Here is a 15,539-nt window from a genome sequence, read left to right as displayed (position 1 = left end):
GGTCCATGGATCCAGGTCCAGTTGGGTTTTGATGGTGGTCCAGGGGGTCTAGACGGCCAGGTCTAGTTGGACTGCACCTGGGAGGAGTGGCAGTACCAGTAGAGGCAAACCACGGGATGAGAGCTGCCTGGCTCATGCCCACGGGTGGAGGGTGGCACTCAGGAGACCCATGTAGGATACCCTGCAGAGACTATCAGCCAGACCCAGGAATGGGCACACGGCTGGATGTGGAGGACATTAAGTGGACTGGAGCCTGTGTTGGGGTGCCTGTCAATGAGCTGAAAGGAAAAAGTGCCTGTGCAACAGGGTGGCTTGGGGGGTGGGGGGAAATGGAGCACAGGTGGCCTTCTCAGCTGCCTCCACACAGCTCGAGAGCCTGTGCCCCCCTGCACGGCCTGGACCCAGGGCTGCAGGTGGGTTTGGCCCCCCACCCTGTTACTGAGCAAGTGGTCACAGCGACCCTGTCTTTTTGGGCTGTTGTGGGGCTCAGCAAGTTGGACCACACTTAGGACAGGGCACTCAGCAGACATTGGTCAGTACTGAAGCTGAGGGAAGCCTGGCAAGGGGCAGCCAGGCCAGCGTTCATTTCCAGAAGGGGAAACTGGGGCTCAGAGTAGAGAGTGAGTGCATCTGGGCTGGAAGAGAGTCGTGGTAAACATGTGGGGCTTTTTGACCACCTCCGGACTCCTCAGCTCTCCCATTGTCTGTCTCTTAACTCTGCAGTGTGGGCAGGGCCTCTCAGCACCTGGAATTTGTCAGAGATTAGCATCTTGGTGCTGCAGGCCTACTGGCTCAGAATCTTCATTGCACAAGATCTCCGTGCCTGTGTGCACGTAATTGTGAGCAAGCATTGCTTTCCCTACTTGTTTGCAGCTCTGGCAGTACATTGGAATCACGCATGGGGTGTTGTTGTTTTTTTTTTAACAAATATGAAAATATGAATCTTTGGTCCCAATCTCAGAGTCACCCTTGCCATGGGCCAGGGCTCTGGCCTCAGGGAGTGTGGGTGTGCAGCCAAGTCAGACACTTTTGTTCTACCTCACATGGTCATCCTGAGAGACTCAGTGCTGAGAGGGGCTGGGAGGGAGGCCCCCAGCCACAGGGATGTCCAGGTGGGTTCAGGTACGGTGGTCTGCACCAGCCTCAGAGGGGAATGGCTTTGTTCTGCCTTCAGAAGAATTGTATTACAATAGATTGTTTCCATCAAGGACTTCAGAATCGAGAGCTGTGTTAAAATAGAACTGGATCGACAGCCTGGGAGCACATAAGCCAGACCTGAGGCAGCCTGGGAAGGGGGCTAGGTGGCTGGGGGTCCAGGCCGAGTGGTGTGTGGGTGGGGCAGTTGTGGCCAGATGGAGACAAATTGAAAGAGATGCATGACTATTAACTGGTGAAAACACCCAAAATCAGTACCATTCTCTTTTATAAAGGAGAAGACATAGGCCCAGCAGGGTGAAGGGTGTGTCCAGAGTCACACAGCAAACCAGTGACTCCAAGGGGGTGGGGCTGGGCACCTAGTTGTGGTTAACTTCAGAAGGGCACCCTCTTCCTGCAGAGACGGCAAGGCTCCTCTTTGAGGGGTGTCAGCTTCCGGCTTGGCTGCTGCCTACCTGGGACCCCACGATGTGAATGTTCTGAGGCTCAGGGTGGGTTCAGCGGGGGAGTGTGGAGTTTGAAAACCCACCTCTGCCTTCTGTTAGGCTTTAAATAAACTGGGAAGGCCTGCACACCTGCACTAGTCTACCTTTGGGTCTAGCCTCCAACGTCACTTCTTCCCCTTTCACCCAACTACTGTTAATGAATTGAGTCTTTAATTATTATGGAAAGACTCTGGTGATACTCTTGGCTCTGAAATATACTTTGTCCAGTATTAATGTTGCCACTCCAGCTTTCTTTTGATTAGTGGTTGCATGGCATATTGTTCCCCACCTTTTACCTTGAATCTTTTTGAGTCATTTTAAGGTAGGGTACGTATAAATAGCCTGTGATTGGACTTTGGATTTTGCCTTTTGATTTCATCAAATAATCCTTGCTTCATTTTTTGAATTTTGGGTATGCCATGTGGCATGTAGGATCTTAGCTCCATGACTAGGGGTCGAACCTGTGCCCCTGCAGTCGAAGCTTGGAGTCTTAACCACTGGACCACCAAGAAAATCCCAACAATTTTTATTTCTTTATTGAGGTGCTAAGACTATTTACTTTCAATGTGATAATTTATTGATATGGTTAATTTTAAATCTACCATGGTACTATCAGTTCTTGCCCCCACTTCTCTCTTTTTCTGCTTTCTTTTAGATTTTGTATTTTTTTCCACTTTTTAATTTCTCCTTCTTCCCCTTCACTAATTGGCAGTAATTATTATTATTTTTTGATTACTGTAGTGGTTGCTTTAGGATTTGTAGTATGTATCTTTAACTTATCACAGTCTAAGTGATATTATATCAATTCATGTATAGAACAAGAACCTTCCAAACCTTTCATTCCTGTCCCCCCGACCCTTGGCAGTGCCACATGACTTGTGGGATCTTAGTTCCCCAACCAGGGATTGAACCCAGGTCCTGGCAGGGAAAGCACTGAGTCCTAACCACTGGACCACCAGGGAATTCCCCTTTTGCCTATTTTTAAATAAGTCATTGCTCTTGTTTAATAGTCATGAGTTCTTTATATATTTTAGATACAAACCCTGTATCAGAGATATGATTTTCATATATTTGCTTTCATTCTGTGGGATGTCTTCACTCTTTCGATGGTATCTTTTGAAGCACAAAAGTCTAAAAATTTGATGTAGTTCAATTTCTATGTTTTTCTTTTGTTTGTATTTTTGGTGTCATATGAGAAGACTTCATCTTATACAAGGACACAGTGACTTTCTCCTGTATATTTATTCTATTTAAATATTTTATTTATTTATTTTTGGCTATGTTGGGTCTTTGTTGCTTCGTGCAGGCTTTCTCTAGTTGCAGAGAGCAATGAGAGCCACTCTCTAGTTGCAACATGCGGGCTTCTCATTGCACTGGCTTCCCTTGTTGCAGACCATGGGCTCTAGGTGCTTGGGCTTCAGTAGTTGTGGTGTATGGACTTTTTTGCCCCCATGACATGTGGATCTTCCCAGACCAGAGATTGAACCCATGTCCCCTGCATTGGCAGGTAGATTCTTAACTACTGGACCACCAGTGAAGTCCTCTCCTATATTTTATCCCACTGGAACCCATCTTCCCTCAGCCTCTCCACTCCCAAGACCCCAATCTCTCTGCATGCTGCCCTCCCTTGCCTGCTTCTTCCCATGCCTCACTAGAGGACATCTTTCTGTGACCCTTCTGGGTCCTGTCTTGGTGACACCGCAACGTGGGTTCCTCTTTCTGCACTGGCTTCAACCTTCTTGAGTTACATGGAGGCCAAGGTGGTGGAAGAAGACCCCAGCTGACCTTGAGGGGCATCAGCACGAGCCTTCAAGGGTCATGACAGCACCTAGCCTTCCTAGTGATACTCACAACTCTCTCCTCTCTAGGGGAGTCTCCCCCGGTGGGTGGCTGCAATGAGAAGCGTATGTTGGCCATGCTGCCCCGCTGCGGCAAGACCTTCGCCGAAAAGATGATGAAGGTAGAGGTCTGGAAATGGTGCAACCTCTCGGAGTTCATCGTGTGAGTGTCCCTGCCCATCCCTGCCCTTGCCCTGCCCACAGCGCCTGTGCTTCCCAAGTTCCGAGGTTCATTCCAAGCCTCCCAGCCCCTCACTCCCCTCATGGACCACACTGGCTGCTCCAAATTGAACACTCCAGGTTGTGCGTCCCCCACTCTTCTGAGTGTGGTCATTTCTCTGGGAACCCCTGACACCCACTCCCCTTCCTGAATGTGGTTGGTGCCCTGCCCTGGGGTGCCTGCCTCTCTCCACGGTCCGTACTGGGTGGAGTTGTCCTTTTGGGTTTTCCTCACAGCACCAGCCAGGGCTGGGTCGGTAGTCAGGACCATTGGACCACAGAGAAACTGATTCCCACTGGTTTCTACCTGGTGTGGAGAGGGCCCCGCTTTCTAGAAGCTTCTGAGATATTTTTCATCTCCTGTGATCACACCCAGCATCAGGTGTCTAGGTACACCTTTCACCTCCTTGGAAATCACCGATGGCCTGCGCCTACCTTCCCCCACTTCCCACTTAGAAGGCTCTGCCTGGCACAGTGCTGGGGGCTGCTGCATTCAACCTGTCCTGTGGGCCATGCCTGCCTGGGACCCCTGGATTTCCATCAGTTGCTCCAGCCCTTTCCACCCCAAGACCCTGGCCCCTGTGCTGTCTGTTCCCAGTGGTTGTCCTATGGGCTTCCATGGCCATCTCCCCAGGGGACAGTGTCTCCTTGTGGGCACATCCAAGCCCCCTCATGGACTCCACACATAGCTGCTCACTGAACCAAATGGAACAAAATTTCTGTGTCTGCTGGGAAAGGGGAAGGGGGTGTTCAGGAAGGGCCTTGGCCAGGCTTCTTATTGTCCTTGGAACCTGACCTGAACGCCAAGCCCAGAGTGGACACACAGGGGTGGAGGTTTAGGGAGGAGGTGTGAGTTTCCTGTCCTGGGCTTCTGTCATCTGCTAAAGCCTCAGTGAGATCAAACAGACATCCAGCCCCAGGGCCGGAGGACAGTAGAGGGGTCAGCCAGGAAGGGGTCTTGGAGGAGAGAGGGGCCGATGTCTACTGGACTAGGGAAAAGTTTGCTCGTGGAAGAGGGAAGCTGCCAGGGGCAGTTTGCCTGTCTTCTGGGTTCCACATCCCAACTTTCCCCTCTGGACCATGGCTGCATTTTTGCTCATTGTGAGAGCACCCTCAGGGGCTGCAGGGAGGGTGCTCTGGGAGACAGACTGAAGGGAGGGCGTGGAAAGGCCCCAGGGTGACCAGAGTTGCTTGGGAAGAACCGAGCTTGTCGTGACCCTGGTTCTGTGATGTCACACAAATGGCAGCTTCCTTGGGAAGAACACCTTGATTTTATCTCCAGGTTGAACGCAGGCTGGTGAGTTAACAGCACCTGGGACTGTGTGTGGAAAGGTGTGCATCCCTGCCTCATCTGCCTCTCCAGCCCTGGGAACGCGGGGTGCTGGGCTGTGGGTGTTGGCTTCTGCAACTGTTGCCTTGTGCCTGAGTGCCTGACCTTTGCTGTCTTTTATTGTAACAACATTTTCTGTCACAATAAGGAGTCAGTTCCCAGTGATCTTGAGAAGCAGCAAGTGTGGGCAGTCTGCACATGGCCCTGTAGGTCTCAGCTCTGCCCAAGCCCTAACCTTTGGGACTCACCCATGACCTCACTGAGAACCTACTACGTGCCGGGCACTTACCAGAAGTGTATTCACAGCACCTAATTTGGTCTTTTCACCAAGGTGGGGGCTTTCACCTAATAGGGCCCATTACCTTATTGGCTGAGAATTATGAATCCCATTTACAGGTGGAGAAACTGAGGCTCAGGGAGGCTAAGCAATGTGGGCAAAGTCAGGAAGATGGTCAGCCAAGCTGAGATTAGAAGATATCAGTTTGACATCCTGAGCCCTAAGCTGCTACCTTGTACTGTTTTCTGTGCACGGGGGTCACACGGGCCTCAAATCACCCTCCACGTCCTGCTCCTTGTACCTTGTCTCAGTTGCACTGAGCTCTGGGGCGGGTGGGGGCTCTGCAGGGTGTTGGGTTAGAAGCTCTGGGGTGATGGGGCCCAGTGGGAGGGGTGGGTCTTGGGGGTGATGGTTTGCCTGAGGACCTGGTTAGTGAGGCGACCCAGAGCCTGGACCCATCCCAAGGACCACATCATGGGTCTGCACATGGATTCCAGGCTGTAGCCTTTGTTTCCTGCTTTCTTTTGCCTTGTGTGGCTCTTCGTTGCCTGCATTACCTGAGGGGTGTGGGCAGATGTGTGCCTGACCAACCAGCCAAATGTTTGGGCTGGGAAACCATTTGCCCCAGGACCACCAGGAGGAGTGGTGAAAGGTCTGGCTGAATGGATCCGCTGCCCTGTTTTCCCCTGCCTTTCCAGGCAGAGATGAGGTTGTGTACAGGAAGCTCCTGCAGGAAGCGGATTCTTCCTGTTGCTCGTGCCACCCTTCCTGGGTCAGTACCGGAAGGAGAAGGGTGGTTGCAAAGCCTAGCCCCCATGGGGAGCTGAGGCAGGAACCCCTTCCTGCCCCATACCTGTCCTGTGTGAAGCACTTTGCCAGGTGGGCAGTGGTCGGAGCTGGCACACCGAGGCAGATATTCAACCAGCCCTCTGACCAGAGCATCTTGAACAATGGCTGCCAGTCTAGGTCAGCAGCCCCAGAGGCCCGTAATCCTCGGTCAGTGGGCTTTTGGATTGAATTCTGGGGACTGCCAGTGGTAACCCTTGGTTGGCTATATGGACCATCAGGGGCCTGGCTGTTTGATGGACGTGGCTCCTTGTTCATGGCTTGCTACGTGCCTTTCCAGGTTTGGTCAACACAGACAGGAAGACCCTGGGCAGAGGGGGTCCCATGTATCCTGTCAGGTGGGGGCTGAGGAAGGTAACTTCGGAGAGGAGGACAGGTGGGATGCCCCTCCTCCTCCCTGCACCACCCAGTCAGGTTAATGAAGACAGGTTAACTTGACTGGGAGGCAGCTTTCTCTTGGCCTCAGAGAGATCTCTTCCCCTGGGAGGCCCATATAGTGGTCCTAGGTGAGAAGGGCCTTGCAGGTCAAGGGGCTGTGACCTTTGGCCTTGGAGAAAGAGCCCAGGCTCAGAGTGTCCTCTAGGAAGACCTGGGGGTGCTGGCACCCTGGGGGCTGAGCCCAGAGCTGGGGTGTTGGGAGTTCCTTTCCTTGTAGGGAGGAGGTGACAGTGTGGACGACCATGATGAGGGCAGGGATGACGTACGAGATGCAGACTGGGCATGGGGTATATTTTGGGGAGCTCATGGCCTCAGAGTTTCTTGCAGGGTATGGGGCCACCACGCGAGAGAACCTCAGGGCAAGGACGCCAGGGGGATGGATACTGCCAGACCAGCAGGCCCAAGAGAGGTTGTAGCACGAGGCCACTTTTCCCATGTGGCCTGGGGCCATGCTGAGAACTGGTGGCCACACAGCACTTGCCCCCCACTTTCCTGTAACTCAGGGCCAAATTTAGAAGTGGTGGGGGAGCTGAATGGTCAAACGCCTTGCCTTCACAGGTACTACGAGAGCTTCACCAACTGCACGGAGGTGGAGACCAACGTGGTGGGTTGCTACTGGCCCAACCCCTTGGCTGAGAGCTTCATCGCCGGCATCCATAGGCAGTTCTTCCAAAACTGCTCGGTGGACAGGCAAGACTGGGAGGACCCCCCAGACGAAATTCTTATCCCGCTGATCACCGTGCCCATCCTGCTGACCATCGCCATGACTGGTGTGGTGGTGTGGCGCAGCAAACACACCGAACAGGTGTTGTGAGGGCCTGGTAAGCCCGAGGGGCCATGCCTGGAGAGATGGAAGAAAGTTCTGCAGGGCTGATTGAACTGGTGCTTCAGCTGCCCCTGAACCTTGCCCCGGCGGTCTTGGGCTGGTGATAGAGAAAACGTGCTGTGGCTGGAGCTTGTGTGCTGGGCGCAGATCACCGTTGCTTCACCTGCGCTGTCCCAGGATGGGCTGGGGCCTCTGGTGTTCCCAGTACCAAGTCCCTTAGGGCCCTGCCCTGGCCTGACCTTGACCCCGCCTCCTAACTGACTCTACCCCTGACCCCATCTTCCACTCTGACCCCACCCCTGGTCCTGGTCCCACCCCTGATCCTGGCCCCACCTCCTACTCTGACTCCACCCCTAGTTCTGGCCCCATCTCCTATCCTGACTCCACCTCCTACTCTGACCCCACCTCCTACTCTGACACCACCCCCAGCCTTGGCCCTACCACAGTGTCTCTGCTCTGAAAAGGTGTGCCTATTCCCACCCCACTCCAGTACTCTTGCCTGGAAAATTCCATGGATGGAGGAGCCTGGTAGGCTTCAGTCCAGGCGGTCGGAAAGAGTCAGACACGACTGAGCAACTTCACTTTCTTTCATTCCCACCTGGCTGGGGGTGGGGCAGTAAAGTGTTTTGTGGGTCCTCACTTTGCAGGCCTTGGGTCCTCCTGATGGGGAGCCCACTTAGAGAGAATCTGGAAGACAGAATTGAACTAGGAGCTCCAAGGAGCCACAGGATAGCTTGTGACCTGCGGTCTGTGGCTGCAGCTGGTGTGGGCCTCCTTGGTAATGTGCCCCTCTAAGAGCAAGGCCTCAGGGTAGGGGCCTTGTGCGCTCTACTGGCTGAGCTCTGTCTGCTGTGCCTGTGCTTTCTGTGAGTAAAGAGACATGCTGCTTCTGAGGTTTCCAGTTTTATTTCAGGGAATTCACAGAGACTCTGCCCGGCCTCTTAGAACTGGCAAGTCCCCCAGGCCCATTTTACAGACAGGGAGTGATTGAGGCTCCAGGAGGTCAGAGGTCAGAGCAGCAAAGAGAGCCTCAAACCAGGGGAGTGTGGGCAGGCGGGAGGGATCTGCTATCCAGCTCTCAGAGGTTTTGTGCTTCCCACTGGCTCCCTGCGCTTTGAGGAAAGAGGGGAGACTTCATCTTTCTGGCATTTCGAGGTTGCCTCGGGCTTGCTAGGACCCCTGCCTGGTCCTGGGGACCTGGGAGCAGCTGGTGGAGGCGCTTTGTCCGCAAGCCTCTCTCTGGTCCCTGGCGGCGTTCCAGTTCCGTAGTCAATGCTTTTGAATGTGGGCGGTTTACTTCAGCACCGTCTTGCTGGGGCCCAGAAGTGGGGTCGTGGCTGTGAGTGGATGTGGAGGGAACCTAGCAGAGCAGTCCTTATGTCCTTCAGAGGCCTTACTCCTCTTCCTGCCCAGAGGTGCAGGGGGTCCCCTGAGGTTGCTGGTTCTCTGCAGGTGCCCACGGGTGCAGATGCCCACAGGTGCAGATGCCCACAGGTGCAGGGATGGGATGGGAATCTCCTGGCACTTCCGGTTCCTGAGGCAGCTTCAGCCAAGGAACAGAGACTGTGATCTCAACGTGTATCCACAGTGCCTCTGGAGCATCGCCCACCATGCAGGTCTCTGCTGGTCATCTGTGAACTGACCGACTGCTGATGAGATAACCTGTGGAGGCCCGGAGGCGCAGTGCTTTTGGGTTTCAGACCATCTCAAGCCTTTAAAGTGTTGGTTCTCTTCTCAGATGGTGCCCTGGGGCCCCTGCAGCTGCGGAGGGAGTGCAGCCCAGCCCCTGCTGGCCCTGGCCACACCCTGTGTGGGGAGCCCCTGGAGGTTGTGTGTGTCTTCCCTGCCCCAGGGATTCTCACTTCCCAGGTCGCCTGAGAGCCCGGGCCCCCAGAGCTGCACCAAGAGGCTACTCTTGTGTGCACATGGCTATCCAATGATGCTTCTTGGCTGAAGACCCCACTCTTACCAAGACTGGAGAACCTCGTAACTGTGGGCCTGGCACTGGGCCGCCTGACCGCCCTTTTAGCTCTCTAGCACGCTTTCTTCATTATGCTAACTTTAATTTAATTTTAGTGACCCCCTGACCCCACTGAGCCCTCTGACCTTCAGGCTAGTCCTGTCCAGCCCTGGCTTGCTACCTCCCTCCCACCCAGCCTGGTCTACTGGTCACAGCTTTGTATGCTCTGTCAGTCTGTTGGCCCCACATTTTCACTTATTCATGGGTTTTTCTAGGACATGGAGGGTCCTGGGTGCCAGACCACACAAGGAATGTGTGTGTATACGTTTGTGTGTATTTGTGTGTGCATTTCTGTCCCTCTTCCCCCAGCTCCGTACAAGGGGGTGCCATGTCTCTCTACTTTCTAGACAAGCAGTCTAGATATAGTGTTTTCCTGGGAGGGCCAGGATTTCTCATCCCCTCCACTCTGAGCTCTGTGTTACAGAGACTAAATTCCAGGCATGAACAGCTGAGATGTCAGGCCTCCCTCTCCCTGGCCAGACCTCACTGACAGTTAAGAGGGAGCTCTACCCCAGGCTCAGCTTGCTCTCACTTCAGTTCACCTGTACAGTGGAGGCTCCTGCCAGGAGAGGCGAGTGGAGAAGACCAGAAGCTGCTGCCCGCACCCAATATGCTGTTCATAAAGTGAGGGTGTTACGCTACTGTCCACAACCCCAGCTCCAGGAGAGTGGGTCAGAGCTCTTCCCAAGGGCAGAGGCAACTGTAAGGACGGGCAGCTCTGAAGCTCTCTCCATAGGAACTGACTTGATTTAGAAGATAGTGTAGGGAAGTCCAAGCCTAAGGGAGCTCTCGAGAACCGGGAGAATTTTGGTGGTGAGCAGTGACAAGCGACTGGCAGCTCTGCGTTGGAGGTGAGCATGAAAGGGCGCTGGCAGCTCCATGAGAGCACAAGTTAAACCACAGGCAGTTGGATTTCCCACCAGAGATAAGTGGGAACAGAGACACTTACAAGAGCCCTCACGGGGTCAGAGAAAACCTCATAGCGTGTGCGAGCTGTGTGAGCTCAGTTGCTTCAGTTGTGTCCGACTCTTTGCCACCCCATGGACTGTAGTCTGCCAGGATCCTCTGTCCATGGGATTCTCCAGGCAAGAATACCAGAGTGGGTTGCCATGCCCTCCTCCAGGAGATCTTCCCCACCCAGGGATCGAACCTCATAGACTGGCCTTAAAATCACCCCACCAAGGAGCTCAGATTTAATTGGGTTAGAATGTGGAGCATTGATGTCCCAGGTCATCGTCAGCACAACGGAGCAGTCAGCTAGACACCAGTGGAGTCTGAGAGCTGACAGTGATACCCACAGAGACAGCAGATTCCCAGAGATCAGACCCAAGGACATCAAAAGAAGCCCCAGCAGAGCTTGGGGTCTTGGGCATGTGTGCTAAGCGGAGGGCTATGCTCTCTGAGAATGACACTTGAGCTCATGCTGACATTCCAGCCAGTCCACCCATGACTAGCATTCAAGTGTCAGTGTCTGTCCCAAATTTGTCCCTCGTCCTCCAGTACCCATCACAGATGTGCCTCCATCTTACTCACGCATGCAGATCAGCCCAGGTCATGTCCCCTGGAGGGCGTTGGTGCAGAACTTGACTAGGGTGTGTGTTCTGTGTGGACTTCTGCACAGTGAAGGGGTGCTGGCGCTGCAGGGGGCCACCTGGGTCCAATCCCAGCCTAGTCATTTGTGACGTGACCTTCAACAAGTATGTGCCCTCTGCATAGGTGGGTTCCTGGTCTACGCGGGCCTTGGGAGGATGGGATGAGATCATCCACATAGCTTCCTGAGCCTGGCACACAGTGGCTATGGTCAGTGTTATTATGGAAAGTCTGGGCTGGGTTCTGGATGGGGGAGCCCCTGGCATGTCACTTCATGGAGGGTGATACTGTGGGAGTGGAGGATGGTCCCAGGGGATGTGTTGAGTGGGGAGCAAAGAGAGCTTGGGGCAAAGTCACCCCAAGGGTTCTAACCTGAAGAAAGAGGACCCCAGGCAACAGCGAGGGAGTGAGAGAACCAGTTTCCAGAAGGCATCAAATGCTACTGAGGGATCCAGTTCACAGAAACCAAGAAGAATTCCTGGGGTGTGGTCAGGTGGGAATCCTTGGACCCCTCCCAGAACCATCTCCTGTCTTGGAAAGCAACAGGATCAAGAATATGTCACCCACGGTGGGAAGATTAAGTGGATTCATTTGGGTCCTCATGGAGGGAGGGACACTCCTGACCTCTTGATGTCCCCCCAACCCCAGACAGCAGGCTGTGACTACACAAGGAATGCTTTTGGGAGACTGATCCTGCTGGCACTGTTGAAGATTCCAGAAAGCAGAGCTGGTGGATGACCGGTGGGCCAGTGGGTTGGGGGCTTGGGTGGTCATGAAGGGTGTGGGAAGGGTGTTGAGGGGCAGGCGGGCAGCCACCAGCTCAGGACTACAAAAATCCAACCAGAGATCTCAGAAAGGTATTAAACAGAGAGGCGGCCCCTTGGCAGGAGACTTGTGGGGACAAATTTGAGGGATGGAGTAAGGAGTCTTGTCAATGCAGAGGCTCCCCCCACACTCCCGCCCCCTTAGTGGCTGGTCTAGCCTCTGGCAAAGCAGACCCATCCTTTCCCCATGAGAGGGGTTCTGAGTGGAGGGAAGTTGGATGTCCTCTTGGGGAGCAGGAGTTCCCGACAGGGAGGCAGAGATGAGCAGGGGGAAGGGGGCCATTGAGATGTGTGAGCAGTAGCCAGGAGGCCAGAGTTAGCCTGATAGAGGGATGGAGGACTCGAGGGGAGAGCAGTGGAGGGTGGAGGTGGACAGACCATATGGAGCTGGGTGGGACAAGGTGAGGATTTGGTTTTCATTCTGAGTCATTATAGTCACATATAGGTGGAGCACACCATAGGTGGAGCCAAGGTACCGAGTAGCATTGAAACGATAAAGGCATGCTCCAGTTATCATGGTTAAAATCACTCCTTCATATTTACTGTTAATTAATGAGAAGGAGTGGGACTTTCTGAGTGATGCAGCTGTCTATAAGGCTTTTAAATGTAATTTTTAACCACAAAGCTTATACTGTTTATACAAATAGCACATGTGGTCTCTTAGAGCTTTTTAAATGGTTAAAAATAAAAGCTTACTAATGGAGGGAAAAAAAGTGGATGCATTTGGGACTTCCCTGGTGGGCCAGTGGTTAAGAATTCATCTGCCAGTGCAGGGGACATGGCTATGATCCCTGGTCTGGGAAGATTTTACATGTCTCAGGGCAATTAAACCTCTGCATCAGAACCTGCAACCTGCAACTACTGAGCCTGCGTGCTGCAACTGCTGAGGCCCTAGCACTTGAATCTATTTCTGAAGAAAGGGAAGCCACTGTAACGAGAAGCTTGTGCACTGTAAGGAAGAGTAGCCCCTGCTTGCCAAAACTAGAGAAAGCCCATGTGTAGCAGTGAAGATCCAGTACAGCCAAAAATAAATAAAGAAGCAAAATAAAAAAAGTGGATGCACTTATCTTGTAAAATTGTCATTGTTCTGTCGATCAGTCGTGTCCGAGTCTTGGCGACCCCATGGACTGCAGCATGCCAGGCTTCCCTGTACATCACCAACTCTTGGAGCTTACTCAAACTCATGTCCATAGAGTTGTGATGCCATCCATCCATCTCATCTTCTGTTGTCCCCTTCTCCTGCCTTTGATATTTCCCAGCATTGGGGTCTTTTCCAAAGAGTCAGTTCTTCCCATCAGGTGGCCAAAGTATTGGACTTTCATCTGCAGCATCAGTCCTTCCAATGAATATTCAGGACTGATTTCCTTTAGGATGGACTGATTTGATCTTGCAGTCCAAGAGACTCTCAAGAGTCTTCTCCAACACCACAGTTCAAAAGCATCAATTCTTCAGTGCTCAGCTTTCTTTATAGTCCAACTCTCCCATCCATTGGTCTTCCCTCATAGCTCAGTTGGTAAAGAATCTGTCTGCATTGCAAGAGACCCCAGTTCGATTCCTGGGTCAGGAAGAGCCACTGGAGAAGGGATGGGCTACCCACTCCAGTATTCTTGGGCTTCTCTGGTGGCTCAGCTGGTAAAGAATACACCTGCAATGAGGGATACCTAGGTTCAATCCCTGGGTTGGGAAGATCCCCTGGAGAAGGGAAAGACTACCCACTCCAGTATTCTGGCCTGGAGAATTCCATAGACAGTATAATCCGTGGGGTGGCAAAGAGTTGGATATGACTGAGTGACCTTCACTTTCACTCCAATCCATACATGACTACTAGAAAAACCATAGCTTTTACTAGACGGACCGTTGTTGCAAAGTAATGTCTCTGTTTTTTAATATGCTATCTAGTTTGGTCATAGATTTTCTTCCAAGGAGCAAGGAGCAAGTGTCTTTTAATTTCATGGCTGCAGTAACAATCTGCAGTGATTTTGAAGCCCCTCAAAATAAAGTCTCTCACTGTTTCCATTGTTTCCCCATCTATTTGCCATGAAGTGATGGGACCAGATGCCATGATCTTTGTTTTTTGAATGTTGAGTTTTAAGCCAGCCTTTTCACTCTCCTCTTTCACCTTCATCAAGAGGTTCTTTAATTCCTTTTCATTTTCTGCCAGAGTGGTGTCATCTGCATATCTGAGGTTATTGATATTTCTCCCAGAAATCTTGATCCCAGCTTGTGCTTCATCCAGCCCAGCGTTTAGCATAATGTACTCTGCATAGACGTTAAATAAGCAGGGTGACAAAATACACAGCCTTGATGTACTCCTTTTCCAATTTGGAACCAGTCAATTGTTCCATGTCAGGTTCTAACTGCTGCTTCTTGACCTGCATACAGGTTTCTCAGGAGGCAAGTAAGGTGGTCTGCTATTCCCATCTCTGAGACTTTTCCACAATTAGTTGTGATCCACAGTCAAAGGCTTTAGCGTAGTCAACGAAGCAGAAGTAGATGTTTTTCTGGAATCCTCTTGCTTTTTCTGTAGCTGAAGCCAATAGAACCAGGAGGGGGAGGAGGAAGCTGCCAGAGGAAGAGGTTCGGCTGAATGGTTCCAGCATCCATCAGGCAGTTTCCAGGAAGATGAAAGAAGCCCCCAGATGTCTTCATGTCTTTGACCATAACGGGGTGTCAGCATCTGACAGGCTGACGCTGTTCCTGAACCCTGTGGGAGCAGGGATGCTAAGTGTGGCTGCACATGTGCCCAGGACCCAGGCTCCTCTCAGAAGTGATTGATAAGGGGCCCCAGGAAAGTTCCTGGTCCAGCCCTCAGTCAGCAGAGGACACAGGATGGCAGCGGAAGAGGACCTACAGAAGCTGCCAGAACCGGGTCACTGGGACTTTGGTGACTGGTCATGCCTGAGCAGGAACAAAGGGTCAGATGGGGTCAGGACAAGGGAGGCTGGAGGTGGGTCAGGACAAGGGAGGCTGGAGGGGAGGCCAGGTGAGACTCAGGCTTGGACTTGGGAGGCTGTAGGAGGGGGCATTTGCTGAGGAGGAAGGTGGGGGTTGGGGTCCCCCCACACTTGCCTCTTGGTGAGAACCCTCCTTGTCCGGAGGCTTGGCTCTCAATGTCATAAGGTTCTGGACAAAATTGTGATGAACTGCAGAGTCAGTGGGCCCATGTGTCCGGTGGACTCTGATAAAGGCTGTCTGGCCTTGCTGTGTGCTCGGGGTGGGGGTGGGGTGGCACTGCCCCTTCCCTGAACTGGGTTTGACTAAAGGCCCTAGCAGCTTGGAGAGTGGGCGGGTTTCTCCCCATCACTCTGCTCTGCCAACTTCTGCAGTAGCTTCTGTGTGGCCACCCCTCCGGCTGGCCAGGCTCTCCCTCTGAGTGCGGATGCCGGCTCCTCCCACCGTGCCCCAAGGACCATGGGGACAATCACAGGATACAGAATACTTATGCGTGGTTCCCAGAACGCAGTGGACATTCAGGAAGGACGTGCTATTGTTCGTTCCTGGAAGGCCAGGTCCCATGTTCCTCCTCTGGTAGCTTTGTTGTTGGGAAACACTCTGATTTCTGGTGAAAGGAGCCACCGAGATTCAGCCTTCGCACGGCCCCCTCCCTGTCCGTGTCCCTCCGTCTCCCTCCCTGCAGGCCCAGGGGCCCACGCTGCTTCTATCTCCTGGGTCACCCATTTTTTCTTCTTAT

At 52.9% G+C, this 15,539-nt stretch overlaps 1 protein-coding gene across 2 annotated transcripts in view; it reads left to right on the top strand.

The window, feature by feature from the left end:
• Positions 1-15,539, top strand: part of RAMP3 (receptor activity modifying protein 3) — a 41,348-nt gene that overhangs the window by 15,480 nt on the left and 10,329 nt on the right. For both annotated transcript variants that reach the window (XM_069586837.1, XM_069586838.1), the window contains exons 2-3: positions 3,509-3,641; positions 7,147-7,409. In XM_069586837.1, coding sequence (XP_069442938.1) covers positions 3,509-3,641; positions 7,147-7,402 — 389 coding nt within the window. In that variant the 3' untranslated portion in view covers positions 7,403-7,409. The remainder of the gene's footprint in view (positions 1-3,508; positions 3,642-7,146; positions 7,410-15,539) is intronic.

Source organism: Ovis canadensis, chromosome 4, assembly GCF_042477335.2.
Source record: "Ovis canadensis isolate MfBH-ARS-UI-01 breed Bighorn chromosome 4, ARS-UI_OviCan_v2, whole genome shotgun sequence".
NCBI lineage: Eukaryota > Metazoa > Chordata > Mammalia > Artiodactyla > Bovidae > Ovis > Ovis canadensis.
Note: the sequence above shows the minus strand (reverse complement) of the source record. Positions and strands in the feature narration are given on the sequence as shown.